The sequence below is a fragment of the Rhincodon typus genome, chromosome 19, assembly GCF_021869965.1.
Source record: "Rhincodon typus isolate 14 chromosome 19, sRhiTyp1.1, whole genome shotgun sequence".
In the NCBI taxonomy this organism is placed as follows: domain Eukaryota; kingdom Metazoa; phylum Chordata; class Chondrichthyes; order Orectolobiformes; family Rhincodontidae; genus Rhincodon; species Rhincodon typus.
The window spans coordinates 50,232,201-50,252,467 of NC_063350.1; the positions used below are offsets into that span (position 1 = coordinate 50,232,201).

A 20,267-nucleotide genomic window follows, 5' to 3' on the forward strand; every position below is an offset into this window, starting at 1 on the left:
CTGAGACAGCCTTTACCAAGAGTTCACCCTTCAGGTTCCTGCAATGTGACATCAGCCAAAATTACTGATGATGATCTCTAACAATGAGCATAATTACTGTTAACCTATATAATATAGCACCTTAAGAAGAGACTCAAATTTTATAAATAAACTGTGCTTAGTTATAGTTATAGTTCATGTAAAAAGGATTACAAGCAATTCCAAAGATTTAACATAAATACACTGACATTTTCTGTGAAATATGATTGCTTTCTGAATTAGAAAAACATCTGGGTGATGTGAGTTTACAACTGGAGGCGTGGAATATTAAAGCAATATTATGGTTGCTATTCCCACTGCTAAATCATGGGTTGCCCAGCTGGGGCATTGTGGATATTTCTGGGCATCAAACTTCAGGAAAATAGGTAAAGGCCTTAGAAAGGGTACAGAGGAAGTCCCCCAGGGACAAGGGAGTTCAGTCATGAAGAGATTTTGAAAACGTCGACATGGTTTTCCTTAGCAAAGAGAAGGCTAAGGGGTGATGCATGTTAGGATCAAGTGAGGGAGGGTGAATCTGCTCCTCTTGTATGTCCATCACAAAGATTTTACATCACAAAGATCCCCATGCAGATGGCCTAAAGGCCCTCCACTTCTTCCTATCCCGCAGGCCCGACCAGTCCCCCTCCACTGACGCCCTCATCCACTTAGCCGAACTCGTCCTCACCCTCAACAACTTCTCTTTCAATTCCTCCCACTTCCAACAGACAAAGGGGGTGGCCATGAGTATCTGCATGGGCCCAAGCTATGCCTGCCTCTTTGTAGGTTACGTGGAACAATCCCTCTTCCGTAGCTACACTGGCCGTAAACCCCATCTCTTCCTCCGTTACATTGATGACTGTATCAGCGCCACCTCGTGCTCCCACGAGGAGCTCGAACAGTTCATCCACTTCACCAACACCTTCCACCCAACCTTAAGTTCACCTGGACCATCTCTGATACCTCTCTCTCCTTCCTGGACCTCTCTGTTTCCATCTCTGTCAACCACCTGGAAACCGATATCCATTTCAAGCCCACCAACTCCCACAGCCACCTAGAATACACCTCCTCCCAACCACCTTCCTGCAAAAATGCCATCCCCTATTCCCAATTCCTTCGCCTCCACCGCATCTGCTCCCAGGATGAGGCATTCCACTCCCGATCATCTCAGATGTCCTCGTTTCTCAAGGACCGCAACTTCCTCCCCTCAGTGGTCGAGAACGCCCTGGACCATGTCTGCCGCATTTCCCACAACTCATCCCTCACACCCCTCCCCGCAATAACAACCAAAACAGAATCCCCCTCATCCTCACGTACCACCCCACCAACCTCCAGATCCAACACATCATCCTCCGACACTTCCGCCATCTGCAATCCGACCCCACCACCAAAGACATTTTTCCCTCCCCACCCTTACCTGCCTTCCGGAGGGACCAGTCTCTCCGTGACTCCCTTGTCCGCTCCACACTCCCCTCCAGACCCACCACACCCGGCACTTTTCCCTGCAACCACAGGAAGTGCTACACCTCCCCCCTCACCCCCATCCCAGGCCCCAAGAAGACTTTCCACATCAAGCAGATATTCACCTGCACATCTGCTAATGTGGTATACTGTATCCGCTGTTCCTGTTGTGGCATCCTCCACATCAGGGAAACCAAGCGGAGGCTTGGGGACCGCTTTGCAGAACACCTACGCTTGGTTCGCAATAAACAACTGCACCTCCCAGTCGCGAACCATTTCAACTCCCCCTCCCATTCCTCAGACATGTCCATCCTGGGTCTCCTGCGGTGCCACAACGATGCCACCCGAAGGTTGCAGGAACAGCAACTCATATTCCGCTTGGGAACCCTGCAGCCCAATGGTGTCAATGTGGACTTCACAAGCTTCAAAATCTCCCTCCCCCTACCGCATCCCAAAACAGCCCAGCTCGTCCCCGCCTCCCTAACCTGTCCTTCCTCCTACCTATCCCCTCCTCCCACCTCAAGTCCCACCCCCATCTCCTACCTGCTAACCTCATCCCGCCCCCTTGACCTGTCCGTCCTCCCTGGACTGACCTATCCCCTCCCTACCTCCCCACCTACACTCACCTTTACTGGCTCCATCCCCGCCTCTTTGACCTGTCTGTCTCCTCTCCACCTATCTTCTCCTCTATCCATCTTCTATCTGCCTCCCCCTCTCTCCCTATTTATTTCAGAACTCCCTTCCCCTCCCCCATTTCTGAAGAAGGGTCTAGGCCGGAAAGTCAGCCTTCCTGCTCCTCTGATGCTGCTTGGCCTGCTGTGTTCATCCAGCTCTACACCTTGTTATCTCAAAGATTTTAATTCCTTTTAGCACTCAGTTATATATGACTCCAATAAAAATGCTAGCTCACCAAAATCAAGTAAGGAACAGGTTTAAAAGGTTTCTTGAGTGAAAAGAAGAGAACATTTATTGTTTGCAGTGATTCCCAATATCACAAATACCAGTTTTCAGCCAATTCGATTCGCTCCGTATGAAAATTTGTTTTAATTCAGAGAGTGAGGGTAATGCTGGCTATGTGGTTCTGGAGTCACTTGTAGGCCAGTCCAGGTAAGGATGACAGTTTCCTTCCCTAAAAGACATTAATGTCAAGAAACAGTTGGAGATACTGGATACGGCTAAAGTTATGGGCCCTGACTACATTATGTCAATAATACTGAAGACTTGTGCTCCAAAACTTGCTATTTTCCTAGCCAAGCTGGTCCAGTACAGTTACAACACTGGCACCTACCCAACAGTGTGGAAAATTGCCCAGGTATGTCCTGTACACAAAATGCAGGATAAATCCAACTCGACCAATTACCATCTGATCAGTATACTCTTGATCATCAGTAAAGTGATGGAAATTATCAGCAACAGTGTTATCAAGCAACAATAACCTGCTCAGTGATGCCCAGTTTGGGTTCCACCAGGGCCACTCAGCTCCTGACCTCATTACAGCCTTGGTTCAAACATGGACAAAAGAGCTGAATTCCAAAGGTGAAGTGAGAATGACAGTCCTTGACATCAAGGCTGCCTTCACAAAGTGTGGCATCAAGAAGCCCTAGCAAAACTGGAATCAATGGATATTAGGTGGCAAATTCTCCACTGGTTGGAGTCACACTTGGCACATCGGAAGATGGGAAGATGTGTCTCGGGTCCAGTTGAATGTGTTTGTTGATCGAGTTCCGGTTGGGATACAAACCACTGAAAAACAGAACCGGAAGTGATGCCAACCACCCCATCAAACCGAGGCATATAAATAACAAGTGGGACAAAACACCAGCGCTTCACTGGAGGTGCACTGACGGTGTTACCTAACAGAGTGACAAAACGTCTGCAACCAAACACACCGGCTCAGCGAGCAAGTCTACAACCTCATCTACAACCCGAGCTACAAATCTTCTCAAAAAACTTTAAACAGCTCTATCTAAGTAAGGCCAGTAAACCAATTTGTGCTGGTCCTTTTGCAACAGCTGGTCAAAGGTCATCGATCTGAAATGCTAACTTGGTGCATTTTCCCTACGCAGATGTTGCCAGATTTGCTGAGTATTTGCCACATTTTCACTTTATTTTTTGTTTCAGATTTCCATTATACTAAAAATACATTATACTAGAATGAAGCATAGTATGCTTGAGCTAATTACTAAATTTTAAGGAAGATGATTTGATCACCTTTGCAGTAATTGCATACTTGATGTTAATCTTAAGCTAATCGCATATGAATGGTCATTATTCAATCATCCACCTTCAGGTATCCATGGCAAAGTCATCAAGAGGTGTTTTGAAATTCTACCCATGTCTTTGTAAGTACAGCAGAACCAGAAATTTAAGTTCTTCTACTTACTTATGGGCTAAGAATAATGTAATGACGCATTGCAACTATCAAGAACTGGATGTATTTACTCTAGAAGAGTTGAAGGATGTGTAAATATTGATTTTAATGAAACTCTGCCTGGTGAAATGACTCCAGCCTTGTCATAGATTGAATCTCTCCAGTCCATTTGTGTAAGGATGATTGATTTATCGTGAAGGCAATGCCGATCCTTGTGAGAGAAACAAGGCGAAAATTAGAATCTGGTGTGAGTCTAATAATTCTGTTCTTTCAAAAGAAGCCCTGAGTGTCATCCTGTTGTATTGTCTCCTCTCAGAAGTGTTTGACCTTCAACTAACTGTTTCCTTGATGGTGTGCTTTGTCTAGATGACCACTCCCAAGTGAGCAAGGCTTCCCTTGGTGTCAGGATTTTGGATGTCAATGACAATGCTCCAGAACTTTCCATGCCATTTGAAGCTACTATTTGTGAAGATGCCAAAGCGGGTCAGGTAGATGCAATATTCATTGGATTTTTAGATTAATGCAATCAGCTAAATCTTCTCCCAGAGCACGTCATTAATTGATACAAACTAACTCTGAACCTCTTTAAGCAAAGCCATCCATATTGATTTCAATAAATAGAGAATCAATAGGTTTTTAAGGTAATGGCCTATTGACTACGTTCTGATATGCAAGTCATTTTGAGTTCCCAGACTTGCTTTGCTGACTGAAGGTTTTCACAAAAGCTGAAAACATAGTTAATGCAGATGTAGAACAATAGAAAATTTACCCAGGAATTTTCAGACGAGTCTTCATGGCACATCCTGGGAGGACATTGAGGATGGTTCTGCAACTGAAAGTTTTCCTGACAACAATTGTTAAAGATGAAAAGTTAAGGGCTCGGTGGATGGACTTTCTCAGTACGTGCTCTCACACTATGCTTGGAGCACTGAAAAAGAAATTTCCAGCCACGTTGTTACAGTTAAAAATTTATGAAGTTGTTGCTTACACCAGTTAATCTTTTAAAAAAGACACATTTATGTTATATGTTTTACAACAAGACACATTTCTTTACAAATACCCTTGAAGTCTAGTTACCATAGTAGTGTTGGAGGAGCAGAAACCACTTTGCAGAGATAAAAGTCCCACCGTGTGATAATGGTTGAAGACCAGAATACAGGACAAAGTTCTCTGTTCCTCTTAAAAATATTAGTTTAAAAAAGAGACAGGGCCTCAGTTTAATATCTCATCTGACAAATGACATTGCCAACAGTGTAGTGCTCCCTCAGTGCTGAAATGGGACTGTGAACATGGATGGGATGTTTGGAAACCTGCTGAGACCCTAGAAAGAAACAGATAGAGGAAGGATTTCTTCCCCTCTTATGAAACCTGAATATTTCCAAAATTCTCTTGTGTGGGCTCCAACTTACACAATACTTCATTCATCTCTCAGCCCTGTACTCACTGACCTACATTGACCTCAGTGTTGGCAACACCTCAGGTTTAAAGAGCTCATCCTTACTTTCAAATCCTACTACAATTGCCCCTCCCTGTGACTTTCCCCAGTCCTGCAGCCCTCCAACATCTTGGCACTCCTTCAATTCTGGCCTCGTGTATTTGCATTGTTCCAATTTTAATTGTGCCAATTTTAATTGTTCCATCATCGGCAGCTGTACCTTCAGCTGTCTGCGCAGTACCTCCAGCAGTTGCTTCGCTGACCCTGTCCTCCTCTGTTATTTTCAGATACTGCTTAAAATGTACTCTTTAATGTAGCTTACCCTGTCTGAATATCTCTCCACATAACTCTGATTTTGTAGGGAACTGCTTTTGTGTAGCACCTTGGTAAATTTTATGACATTATAGATGCTATAGAAATGCAAATTGTCATTGGCCACAAACTTGGAGAAGCTTATTGAACACTCTGAAACAATTGGTAACTTTGTTGTAAGCAGGGCCTGTGTATTTAATCTCTACAGTAATAGCAGATGGTTAGTGCTGCCCATGATAGTCAGGAGCAGTGGAGGTGCTAGGGACTGCATTGATGAAAGCCAGCATTCGTGAGAGCAGATGGAGTTCCATGTCATCAGCGCTCTGGAAGAATTGCCGCAGCTCAGACTTTGACGCTTTGCTTTTTGTTACAGCTGATCCATACGGTCAGCGTGGTGGACAAGGATGAACCACAGGCCGGCCATCACTTTTACTTCACATTGGTTCCTGAAGCAGCTGACAGTCGCCATTTCAGCCTCTGGGATATCAAAGGTACACCTTGCTTCCAAGTCCACTTTGCAAGAGGTAGCAAACCTGAAAGGTGAATTGGGTGTAAGTGGGAAAAAGAACATGGTTCAAACTTTTATCCACATCGGCATACATTACTAAACTGCAAATAACAATAATCCTGAGGTAAATTGCTTCAGCATTACACCCAAAGAAAGAATGATGTTAAATGTATTCCGGTAAGCCATACTTTCACCCCGAAGAGTTTTGACAGACGTTATTACATCAGTATTTTGAAAGTAATCTCACTCATTCTTCATATCTGATGGTAAATTCTGGTAAATCTATTACTCAACATTGAAAAACTGTGATTTCTACTGCCAGTTGAGTCAAAGGAAGATTTAATATGTTCATTTTAAGTTCTTTGGTCAAATATTTCAGTCAAGGCAAAAATTAAGTGGTTTTACAATTATGTCACAGAGCATAACTTCAAAGCCTAAGCACAGTACTGTAGGTGGTAGAATGACAATGTTGTAAAGCAGTCACTTATATAACAGGCTATCTAAGTTTGATAACTATCCCACCTGCCCTGATTGGCCCATTGTTACACCAGATTCAATGTTGTTTAATGTGATGGCTTTTGTAAATGTGAAAAGGTCTGGTTCAAAAAGAATACGATCACGAGTTTAAAATGCAGGAAGTGCTGAAGTAACTCAGTAACTACATTCTGAAGAATGGAGGCAGAGTCCTTGTGTATGTTTAAGACTGAGGGTAGATAGAATTTTGATCAGTAGGGCAGTCAAGGGTTACAGGAAAATGCAGGAATGTGAGTGTGAAGATTGTTGAATCAGCCATGATCCTATTGAATTGTAGAGCAGGCTTGAGGGATCGAATGGCCTACTCCTGTTCCTATTTCTTATGGCCTAAGAAGAGTCATATTGGACTTGTAGTTTAACTCAGTTGCTGTTTTCACAGATAATGCCAGACCTGCGGGGTTGCTCCAGAACTTTCTGTTTTTATTTCAAATTTTCAACACACGCAGTATTTTACTTTTGTAATTATCCAGGATTTGATCATTCTATTCACAAGCTTTTTAATCTTCATTTCTTCCCAGTTCCCAGTGCACCCTGCACATTAGGGAGTCCAAAGGGTAACTGTCCTCTGGTTATTCTGTTTTAAATGAACAGCGATCTGTCCTCTATTCAGTCATTACCCTCAAGGGGGGAAATGAGAGTTGGCACTGATCAAAAGTTAAAGATTCAGTGAGTAATTGAGATTGATCACATAGCTGTACTTAATGGAAAAAAAAGGTAAGAAGACGGGAGATAGAGGAGTAAAACATTATATTAAGAATTAGAAGAAAAGGAATGAGAGGAGGTTTATAGAGTCATCAAGTCATAGAGTTATACAGCATGGAAACAGATCCTTCGATCTCCTAAATTAATCTAGTCCTATTTGCCAGAATTTGGCCCATATTCTTCTAAACCTTTCCTATTCATGTACCCATCCAGATGCCTGTTAAATGTTGTAATTGTACCTACCTCTACCACTTCCACTAGCAGCTCATTCCATACATGCACCACCCTCTGTGTGAAAACGTTGACCCTTAGGTATCTTTTAAATCTTTCCCCTCTCATTGTAAACCTATACTCTCCAGCTTTGGATTCTGCTACCCTGGAGAAAAGACCTTGGCTATACCTCGTGATGTTATAAATTTCTATAAGTTACTCCTCAGTCTCCAACGCTCCAAGGCCTCTCTCTATAGCTCAAACCCTCCAACCCTGGCAACATCCTTATAAATCTTTTCTAAACCCTTACAAGTTACACAATATCCTTATGTTTGGAAGGGACACCAGAATTGAAAGCCATATGCCAAGTAGCCTACCAAATATCCTGCACAGCCTCAACATGACCTCCCAACTCCTATACTGCATGCACTGACCAATAAAGACAAGTGTGCCAAACTACCTTGTCTACCTGCAACTCTGTGTACAGCAGAGCCATCAGCATGGTTCAGTTGGGCAGAATGTGCTATAATTACTATGTTCGAGGCAAGGGCAATATTTGAATTGTCCAACAGTAGCCAGTTTTTAAAGTTAGTATTCTGTTGGACAAGTGCTTTCTATTCAGGGGTCATGCTGCATTTGCTCTGAATGGAGCTGCACAGTTTGTGTAAGCGAAGGATTAAAGTTATACAGAAACCTTACTTCACCAAGCACAGTGAGTGTGCAGAACTTCAACAGATGACAGCCTTACTTACCATTCCATTCGTGCACTAACAGCTCTTCTCGCTCTGTAAATGCCAAACATTTGAAAAGTAGGAATTAACAATTAATTAGCTAGCAGTCAGTTTGATACAGAACTGGATCTGACACTATGCTCCCTATTATACTGCTGTCAAAATATGCAGTGTGCTGAGGAGAACTGTTGCCAATGACTTTCAACCTTCCTCTAACATGAAGAACTCTAAAAAATGTTTCCAAGGATTTCACAATATTCACCTGGTACTTTTTCCCCCATTAAATTATGGTGTATACTTGCAGATGGAGGTGGGTATACACTTTACTATTAACTATTGATATACCGGTTCCCTGTATGTCCCTGGCCCGGCAGTGTAGCTGTGGATTAGCAATATTTGTCCCATTAAATGGTTAGCATTTGGTCAGCAATATCCTGCAGGGTGAGTGAATTCACCCATGTGACACAATAGAAATGCTTGGCCATCAATATTAAAGCTGGCAGAACTGGATTTTGGTTTCCTAATGGGCACTATGCTGTGTACAATTTAAACTCAACAGTAAGCTTGATACCAGGACTCTTCTGGTGCAGTGGTAGTGTCCCTATCTCTGGACCAGGAGGCACGTGTTCAAGTCCTACCTGCTCCAGAGGTGTGTTATAAGATGCCTAAACAGGTCAGTTAAAGAAAAACTAGGCTTGATTCCGTCAATTGCTTTCGTTCCCATACTTGGTGTATATTTGTCCCAGTGACTGGCATGTTCTAACTCAATGACAACTCGATATGATCAGCATTAAACAGGTTTGTATTATGATGACATGTTACATAAACTAGACTTGTATTCCCTTCATTATGGAATATTAAGAGATGATCAAACTAAAATCAATATATGTTTTAAAAGGCTAAGAGAAACTATTTCTGCTCGTGAGGGATCAGAAATCAGGCTGGAATCACCTTAAAATTAAAGCTAAGTCCTTCAGTGTGCTGGCAGAAACCTATATACAAAAAAAATACTGTTGAAGTTGTGGGGTACATTGAAAAATTTAAAACTGAGATTGATACTGTTGTCTATTAGAGTGCAAGAGTGTGAAAGGTTAGAACTGAGAAGTGTATGAAGTACCAGCTCTATTATGTCATATGAACTTGGTGGGAAAATAGCTCAGGATCTCAAAGGAATAAAAACCACAGTTTAGGTCGTCACAGTTTTTGTAACAACGTCTATGTATCAGTGAAAACAAAAAATCCTGGAATTCACGGTGGGTCAGGCAGCATGCATGGACAGAAAACAAGCTAACATAGAACGTAGAACAGTACAGCACAGGATCGGGCCCTTCGGCCCACAATGTTGTGCCGAACATGACTCTAAATGAAACTAATCCCTTCTGCCTGACCTTGGTCCGTAACTGTGAGGTAGCAGTGCTAACCACTGAGCCACCTGCCAACTCTGGGAAAAAGATTCTGACCGTCATCCCTACCTATGCATCTCAATTTTATAGACTTCTTTCAAGGCTCCCCTCAGCTTCCGCCACTCCAGAGAAAACAACCCAAGTTTCTCCAGCCTCTCCTTATAGCTCATACCCTCTAATCCAGGCAGTATCCTGGTAAACCTCTTCTGCATCCTTTCCAAAACTTCCACATCCTTCCTGTACTGTGGCAACCAGATCTGAACATAAATACTCTAAGTGTGGCCTAACTAAAGTCTTATAAAGCTGCACCATGACAACCTGACTTTTGTACTCAATTCTCCAACCAATAAAGTCAAGCATGCCATATATAACGTTTCGAGTCTACATGACTCATTTTTTGTTTTCAGTATACATTTCAACAACTGCAGTAATTTGCTCCTCTATAATATTGTATCTTGTAATAGGTGTTAACATGCAATAAACTGTATCTTGTTGAAAAGCATCTGCTTGTTAACTAGTAAGCAGTTTCCCTAAGCTGCATCAGGCCCTATAAATCCCAACCCTGAAATCTAGCACATAGTGAACAATAGTACACACAGCCTCATACAACATGGTGCTCAGCAGTGAGAAATGACCGTACAACAGATATATTAATGTTTTGCAATACAGTAGCAATTACTAAACCAGGATGGATACATAGGAGCATAAAAAATAGGAGGAGGAACTAAACTAACCTGCGTAGGTTCAACAAGCTGAATGTGTTTCCTCTTTTTTTGCGTACCTGAACAGCATATTTCGGTTGTATGTGTACATGTACTTTTAAATTGCTATCGACCTTCACTGCCCCTCGCATTTCACTATCCAGATCAAACCCTTATTTATGGCTTAAAATAGATTATTTCATGTTTTGCATGCATTCAAATCATTTGCTGTACTTTTGCCAAGCACCTATCAATGTCCCTCTGTAATTTTATGCTCTTTACATTACTTACTGTGCCAGCAATTTTTCTGCGTGGCTATCTGTCATGTTAAATCATTAGTCCATGATGTGCAACAGTTTCGACTCCTTATTCTTGTTAGACAGAACTGGTCACTACTTTCCGTATAAAATAGACTCCCATATTCCTACTCAGTGTCCGATGATATTACCAGGTCAGTAATCTGTTTACCACCCTGAGAGTTTAAATTTTAGTCAATGGCTTCTATGCAGATCCATATCAAATGGCTTCTTGAAAGGCATATGAACTATCTCTAAGACATTCCCCACATACCAACTTGAGCTACTTCCTCAAAAAAAGACAGGATTAGTTTTGGTAGACATGATCTAACCTTTACAAATTTGTGTTCATGTTTTTGATCAGTGCATATTTCTCCAAACACTCAGTCACTTTTGATCCAATAGATTCGATTTGATTGATTTATAGTCATGTATATTTTGATACAAAATACAGTGAAAAGTGTTGTAGTGTCTCCACTCTCCAGCGCCACCTTAAAACGTAGAAAAATAAACAAAAACAAAACATTAAGGCCGAAGAATAAAGAAATAAAGAAAAGATAGCTTTCCCACAACTGTTCTATAAATGTTCACTTTCACTCCCTTATGTTTCTTAAGTATATGCTTACATTTGTTATTTTCCAATCAAAGGGGAATTGAAAGAACCTTGGAAGGTTATCATCAGAGAATCCTTACAGAGTGGAAACAGGCCCTTCAGCCCAACAACTCCATACTGACCCTCTGAAGAGTGCCCAACCCAGACCCACCCTGAAATTTCCCATGGCCAACACACCTAATCTATGCATCACTGAACACTACGGGCAATTTAGCATGGCCAATCCACCTAGCTTGCACATCTTTGAACTGTGGGAGGAAACTTGAGCACACAGCAGAAACCCATGCAGACACAGGGAGAATGTGCAAACTCCACACAGACAGTCACCTAAGGGTGGAATTGAACCCAGGTCCCTAGCACTGTGAGGCAGTGGTGCTAACCACTGAGCCACTGTGCTGCCCTATGTTGAAAGGATCTTCATTTTGCACACTCGCTTTCAAGGGTGCGTCCCATCATGTTCCAGGCATTTGTTGGGCTTTAGTGCCATTTTATTCATCTCAATTGTTTTGTTACTAAATAAGGAGTTTAGCAATTTGAGAAGGCAAATTCACCTAAATGCCCAATGCTGACATGGCGTCATTCATCAGAATGTTTGCCTGGCACACACTAGCTGCTCATTCCTGAGGACACATCTACCCTTTGTTTCTTGTCAATCTAGTCCCAACTCTTAAGAACTGAAATATTTTAGCTTTAACTTTCAAGCAGGGATTTGAAGGCCTCAGCTTCCTGCCTAGAAGATTGAAATTCTAAACTGATTCTGTCAGCCTGCTTCAAGAGAAAAATGAATACTGCATTGCACGTATTACCCTGTGCTATGCTGTTTATCAATGGGATTAGTAAGGATTAGGAAAAGAAGTATTCCTCTGTATGTTTAATATGTTAAATAAAATATGTCAACATGAACACATAGTTGGGTAGAGCATGCCTTTGATGTTGTTATACCGAGGGAGAAGGTAACCTCTTTCCTGACGTTAAGCAATAAATTGTGTATGAAATTCATCAACAGTTTGTTTATTTAGAATCCACTTGCATCGTAGACGAGAGCTGAGTTAAGCTTTACAATCAATCATTTTTCCAAGTAAAGTGCAAAATGTATGAAAAAAGAGCAAAGTTAAATAATGTATTGGTCATTTGGTAGCAATCTCACGACGACGGAAGAATTTATTGCATCTATTCTCAAGTAACTCCCAAAGTCTAAAGCATCTGATTAGCTACAGTAGTGAAGGCCAAGAATTATTCTGCATGTTCTTTTCTGAACATTTGGGATGGCTTTTCATTGCAGTTTTGTGATTCCCCTCTTTCAAAAATATTCTTATACTGCAATATGGACTTGGGAGTGGTGGGGGTAAGAACAAAATATGTGAAAGACAATTGTTTCCTCAGGAATAATAACTCTATTTCCTTTGTACGAGATGCTATCTTGAGTTTCCACTTTGCACAGTTTTGCAAAGCTTTCGAGGTTGCACAAAGCACCATTGTCTATCTGATAACTCACTCCTTCTTTCCTTCTACAGGCATCGTTTTACCAGTCACAATCTATTTATCATCTGCAGACCTGATGATGCCAGCTTATTGTGTGGTGGGCATCGTAGTGTAATTCATCAGAAAAATTGGCTGACATCTATCCAGCAGGCATCTTTCTTGGTTTGCTTTGCTTCTTTACGGTAAACATTTAGGTGCAATACAGTATGGAGCTGGAGGAACGGAGCAGGAGAGTCAACATTTCGGGCCTGGACACTTCGCCATGACTGGGAAGGGGAAAGGGAGCTGGGAAAGAAATAGAGGGAGGATCTCTGCAGTTTACAGTCCAATGATAATACCACTAGACCATCACCTCCCCTCTTTTTTCTCATTATTGTTGTAGATTTGTGTATATGACGATATTTACCATTACCCCAGCATCATTAGCTTTAGTGAGAAACACAACAAACTCCATCTTAGCTCCTTGAGAGAATCTAACATTCATGCTCCTCCTTTACTTCCCAGTTTTAATCAGACCAGCAACTCACAACTTACACAACACTGGAAATTCTGCAAGGTTTTTCCTGAATTGTCCTTCATGAGAATTCAAAGGCGATCCATGAAAATTTCATGAGAATTTTTATTACGACATTTCAGCCCGACCAGTCATTTAATTAGTTCACGGCTCACCTGCTTCTGAATTGTATCTACCTGCTTGGTTATAGAACCCTTAAAAACATTGACTAATCTAGCTCTAATTTTGTGCTAGATTCCATCACTGAAAGTAAGCATGCAGATGCAGTTCACCATCAAAGCAAGAGAATTTGAGTTCAGGAGCAAGGACATCTTGCTGCAATTATACAGGGCATTGTCGAGACCATACCTGGAGTATTGTGTGCAGTTTTGGATTTCCTTATCTGAGGAAGGATGTCCTCGTTGTAGAGGGAGTGCAACAAAGGTTTATCAAACCAATTCCTGGGATGGCAAGACTGACTTATGACGAGAGATTGGATCAGTTAGGACTATATTCACTCAAGTTTAAAAGAATGAGAGGGATTTTATAGAAATCTGTAAGTTTCTCACAGGACTAGACAGGATAAATGTAGGAAGCATGTTCCTGATTACCAGGGAGACCAGAACAAGGGGTCACAATTTAAGTATACAGAGTAGGCTAGTTAGGACTGAGATGAGGAGAAACTTCTGCACCTACAGAGTAATGAACCTGTGGAATTCTCTGCCACAGAAAGAAGTTGGAGTCATAATGTTGCATGTTTTTAAGATAGAGTAAGATATAGCTCTTAGGGCTTAAGGGATCAAAAGGTATGGGGGAGAAAACAGGAGCTTGTTGAGATTTGTGTCCAGTTCTCTGTCCTGTCACTCACAGTGACTGAGATCCTGCACCAGGCTCACTAAATACCACTTCAAGTCCCACTGAGTTAGGTTTCTTACCTCAGCAACATGTATGATCACCAGTTCTGGCTGGATGTATTCCAGAAGGTTGCATTACATGAGCACGTACCTCTATCTCCCCCAAACCTTTCACCAATGATGATCAACGTGTCCATCCTCCAACCACATGGTCTTCCAACTGGAAAGCCAGAAGTCTGTCATTATCAAGTAAGATGACCTCTGACTATTGGACAATCTGCCTTTATCCTCAATGTCCAATATCGTTTGAATGCTGCTCAATATTTTTCTCTCCCCAGCTGCTAACAGCAGTGTCTCAGATTTTATCTTTAAATTCTGAGAAGACATCTGTGGCAGAATTTTGTTTACTGTTTCTGGCAGGTTTGCAGGCTAGAGGTTCTTGTAAGATTCATTGAATAGCCTTCCCTCTCTGCAATTTTATGGTGTAACAGGTGACCTTTTAGTCAGTCTTGGGGGAGGGGAAGGCGGCCCTGAAATAAACAGAGAGAGGGGAAGCGGTGATAGAAGGTGGATAGTGGAGCAGATAGCTGGAGAGAAGATGGACAGGTCAAGGAGGCGGGGATGAAGCCAGTAAAGGTGATGGTACGTAGGGAGTTGGGATGGGGGTTGGTCAGTGAGGAGGGAGGCACGGGTAGGTGGGAGGGAAGACAGAGAGGTCAAGGAGGCGGGGATGAGGCTAGTAGGTAAGAAGTAGGGGTGAGGGTTGGTCAGTGAGGTGAGAGGAGCGGATAGGTGGGAAAGAAGACGGACAGGTCAAGGAGGTGGGGATAAGAAGAGGGGTGCTGGTCTTGGGATGAGGTCAGGGGTGGGGAGATTTTGAAGCTCGTAAAGTCCACATTGAGACCATTGCGTTGTAGGGTTCCCAAGTGGAATATGAGATGCTGTTTTTCGGGTGGCATCATTGTGACACTGGAGGAGGCCCAGGATGGACATGTCTTCCAGGGAGTGGGAGAAGGAGTTGAAGTGGTTCGCGACAGGGAGGTGTTGACATTTGTCGCGAACCGAGCATAGACTGTGGAGTGGAAGAGGGAGTCGCAGAGAGAGTGATCCCTCCGGAAGGCAGATAAGGGTGGGGAGGGAAATATATCCTTCGTAGTGGGGTCAGATTGCAGGCGGCGGAGAATGATGCGTTGAATCCAGAGGTTAATGGGGTGATACGTGAGAACAAAGGGAATTCTGTCTTTGTTTTTGTTGTGGGGAGGGGGTGTGAGGGCTGAGGTGCGGGAAACGCAAGAGATGTGGTCGAGGGTGTTTTTGACCACTGTGGGTGGGAAATTGTGGTCCTTGAAAAATGAGGACATCTGGGATGTCTGGGAGTGGAACACCTCATCTTGGGAGCAAATGCGGCGGAGGCGGAGGAATTGGGAATGGAGATCGCATTCTTGCAGGAAGGTGGGTGAGAGGAGGTATAGTCTAGGTGTAGTCTAGTCTCACCCACCTTCCTGCAAGGATGCGATCCCCTATTCCCAATTCCTCCGCTTCACACTCCCCACTAGCCCCACCACCCCCGGCACCTTTCCCTGCAACCGCAGGAAGTGCTACACCAAGCGGAGGCTCGGAGACCACTTCATGGAGCACCTACGCTCGGTTCGTGACAAACGACAACACCTTCCAGTCGCGAACCACTTCAGCTCCTCCTCCCACTCCTTGGACGACATGTCCATCCTGGGCCTCCTCCAGTGTCACAACGATGCCACCCAAAAACTGAAGGAACAGCACCTCATATTCCACCTTGGAACCCTACAACCCAATTGTCTCAATGTGGACTTTATGAGCTTCAAAATCTCTCCAGCCCCAACCTTATCCCAAGACCAGCCCCACCTCTCGTCCCCGCCACCTTGAACTGTCTGCCTTCCCTCCCACCTATCTGCTCCCCACCTCCTCACTGACCAATCCCCATCCCAACTTCCTAGCTACACTGACCTTTACTGGCTTCATCCCCGCCTCCTTGACCTGTCCGTCTTCTCTCCAACTATCTGCTCCACTATCCACCTTCTATCATCACCTCCCACTCTCTCTCTTTATTTCAGAGCCCCCTTCCCCTGCCCCATTTCTGAAGAAGGGTCCAGACCCAAAACGTCAGCCTTCCTGCTCCTCTGATGCTGCTTGGCCTGCTGTGTTCATCCAGCTCTACACCTTGTTATCTCATATTCCAGCAGCGACAGTTTCTACTATCTCTGACTTTAGTCAGTCTGCCTGCCCGCCCAGCCCCTAGTCAGGCCTGTTAATGATCATTTACAGAACATTTCCAAGCCATTTTAAATTTGCAGACTGGTAGGGGAGTCTAAGGGTGGGAGATGAAGCTGCTCAAGATTTTGTGGGGAATTGATGAGGGAGAGGAGGAGTGACACCTTCAGTATCGAGTACACTCCCCCCCACCATTCACCTCCACATGCCCTAACTCTGCGATTACGCTCCTGTACCCAAACCTCTCCACCTACACCATTCACCCTTCTGCTGACCTCTCCAGATCTCACTTCCCCTCCTTGCTGTGAGATTCACTCATTTACCTGGTCCTAGATTCTGATGGTGAGGAATGTTTGCAGCACTACTGCTGCCCACTGCAGTGTCTATTGCTGCTGGAACTGGGGAGCTGCTAGACAATCAGATACATGGCCCCCAGAGTGAGGGCCTGACGCTCCCCCTCCATACAGTTAACGTACCTCCTCCACAAAATGGCGGTGGGACAACTCAGTATGTGGAAATGCATTAGCTACTGACTTTTTGAGTGCCAAGATGGAAAACCACAATATCCTAAAATGTTCTGGCCCAGCACAATCCTGGAGTGCAGGCAACACTGTTACACCATGCACATTGATTTAAAAAATGATCATAAGCAACTTTGGGAAAAAACTTAATATTATTTGACATTAGGGCAGCACATTAGCTTAGTGGTTGGCATTACTGCCTCACAGCGCCAAGAAACCAGGTTGGATTCCAACCTCAAGTGACTGTCTGTGTGGAGTTTGCACATTCTCCCTTTGCCTCTGTAGGATTCCTCCAGGTGCTCCGGTTTCCTCCCACGGTCCAAAGATGTACGGGTTAGGGTGGATTGACCATGCTAAATTGTCCATTGTGTGTAGGCTGGCTGGATTAGCCATGGTAAAAATGTAGGATGAGGGGTTGATTGATCTGGGTGGGATGCTGTTTGGAGGGTCAGTGTGGACTTGATGGGCTGTACAGCCTGATTTCACACTGTAGAGAATCTATGATTACCATAATGACTACACTTCAAAAAGTACTTAATTGACTGTAAAGTGCTTCAAGAAGTACAGCAATAATTTGAAAGTGTTGTTGTTTGCAAGTCTTTCTACCATTTTCATTCTTCAATCTTTGAAACCCCTTGAAGTAAGTGAGTGAGAAAGCTGTCAGGTAACAACGTTCCCTTGAGAGAAACATGACCCACTGAATATTGGTTCAGTTTAAGCAACTCTTTGTTTCAGAGGACTTGCAGGAAGATGGGTAGATTGTCAATTTGAAGTCACAAGGACTTTGTCAACCTCATGATCAAGGTTATCATGAAGTACCTCTGAGGACTCAAAGCTTCATTCATTCAAGTGCAAAGACGTCACATCAGCTCATATATTGCATAAACTGTTCCCTTGAAGTCTCGTCAATAGTCAGCAAAAAGAAAATTTTTGTACCAAGGTCGATTGCAAACTGCAACATGAATTTTGAAAGTTAAATTGACTGGGAAGTGGCGTTGCTGTCAACATTAGTCTGAATATGAAGCAGTTAAATATGGTGAATTATCAATATGTTTCTTGACTTCAGTTGAAATCATTTGAAGCGACCCTTAATTAATTTTTCCATAACACTCCCTTAGCAATAAAAAACGATGAATCAGAACACATAATTAGTCAAGATCCAGTGTAATTTGGCTCAAATTATCTATTGTTGTAAAGAATTAGACATTTAATATTTTACCAGCCCAATTATCAAATCCTACAGTTTGGTTTGAAAATGACCACGTTCAGCAGTAGTTTGGTCCTCGCTATGGTTCTGCATTAATTCTTTTTGCAAATTGACCATTTATAAAATGTTTCAGAGCTCTTTTGAAATTATCTGTTTTGTGACCATATCCACCACGACTGTTCACATTTACACAGCTAGTTTTAGCCAGAACCCTCTGCAGCATTTTAATACTATAAAACTGCTACCCAGTGAGTCAACACATACATCTGTGGGACATCTTCCTTGGCCTGAATGTCTCTTGCCTGCTGGCTCTGGTTTAATATTGATTTAGAGTCATTTACCCCTATAATAGAATTTGTTTTCCACACAAACCTCCAGTTTGCAGCCCTTATTCTAATCCCATGAACACATCCTTCTATATCCTACTTCCTCAGCCCCTCCCCGGCTTCTCCTTGAAGATATCTCAGCAACCTACTTCACCTAGCCAATGAGTTCTCTTTCTCACCCTACTTCAGGCAAAGACATCTTTCCTGATTCTCCTACTGGATTAATCAATGACTGTGTTTTAACATGGACTTATTGGTTTGTATTTTTGTGCGCGGAAACATTTTACAAATGGAAACAGTAAAATTGGAAAGCCGTCATATTAATGAAGTGCTTTGTTCCAAGGATTTGTCTAACTGACCCAACTGACAGAAAAGCTTCAGGATAGTCATGATTAAACTTGAAATGGCAGATTCTTTTTTCCAAATAGCCCCAGTGTCCAACTCTAAAGTGAGTATCTTAAATCTCCTTACTGAATTTCAAATGACAATTGAGGACAGGTCAACCCCCCACAAATCAACTGTTTCCATCTCCTGTATGTCATTTGCTTCATTTGATTAGGATTTGCAAATGGAATAATTCTTCACAAACTACTAGAAAAGTACTGTCCAGTTTAAATCAGTGACAAAGCATGGTGATACACGGCCTACTGTAGTTCCCACCGCTTATGATCTACTGTGTTGCTTTCCATAGAATCGTCACAGAACCCCTACAGTGCAAAAAACATGCTGACCCTCCAAACAGTATCCTACTCACACCCCCAACCTGTCCCAGCAATCCTGCATGGCTAATTCACCTACCCTGCACATCTTTGGACTGTAGGAGGAAACCGGAGCACCTGGAGGAAACCCCCGCAGACACGGGAAGAATGTGCAAACGCCACACAGACAGTCGCCCAAGGCTGAAATCGAACCTGGGTCCCTGATGCTATGACAGCAATGCTAACCACTGTGCCACCCTATATGAAACTAATTAAGTAGAAAGTTACCAATCATACAGTACAGAATAATATATTGCATGTGTATATTTACTTCACACAATAATCAAAAAATGAATACTTTGTTTTCCCTCTTATTTTCAAATAGCACGCAAAAAATGAAATTGCTCAGAAATATCAGCAGGAGTGGCAGCATCTGTGGGGAGAAATCAGAGTTGACATTTCAGGTCCGGTGACCCTTTTTCAGAACTGATTGTAGCCAGGAAAGGATTGGTATGCATGTTGACGATGAGGTGGGAGAGTAAACGATGGGTAGAGATAAACCCCAAAGAGAGAGAACAACAGTTGGACAGACAAACGAGTGGGTAAATGTCAGGGTGGGGGGAATCAATAGCCACTAAGGGGGACCATTACTAGCTGACAATGGGCTGTTTGTGGTAGCAGCCCATATGATGACAGGTGTGTGGGGTTGGGATAAGGGCAGGGGAGACAATGCTCAGACCCTAAAATTATTGAACTCTATCTTGAGTTCAGAATGCCACAGGATATCCAAGCAGAAAATGAGGTGTTGTCCTTCCAGCTTGCGCTGAGCTTTGCTGGAGCACTGCAGCAAGGCCGAGACAGAGATATTGGCCAGGGAACATGGCACTGTGCTGAGGTGGCAGGCAGTTCAGGGTCATTTTTGCATACAGAATGTAGGTGCTTAGTAAAGCAATCACCCAGTCTGCTCTTCATCTCCCAAATGTAGAGGAGACCACATTGTGAGCAGAGAACAAAAACACAGTTGCTGGAAAAGCTCAGCAGGTCTGGCAGCATCTGTGAAGGAAAAACTAGAGTGAACGTTTTGGGTCCGGTGACCCTTCCTCAGAACATATTGAAATGAGGAAGGGTCACCAGACCCGAAACGTTA

General features: G+C 43.2%; 1 protein-coding gene across 1 annotated transcript in view; it reads left to right on the forward strand.

Moving 5' to 3' along the window:
- The window catches only part of LOC109912267 (cadherin-22-like), a 574,381-nt gene that overhangs the window by 513,098 nt on the left and 41,016 nt on the right, over positions 1-20,267 (forward strand). Inside the window, exons 9-10 of the mRNA XM_048608181.1 lie at positions 4,214-4,335; positions 5,968-6,085. Of these exons, the coding sequence (XP_048464138.1) occupies positions 4,214-4,335; positions 5,968-6,085 (240 nt within the window). The remainder of the gene's footprint in view (positions 1-4,213; positions 4,336-5,967; positions 6,086-20,267) is intronic.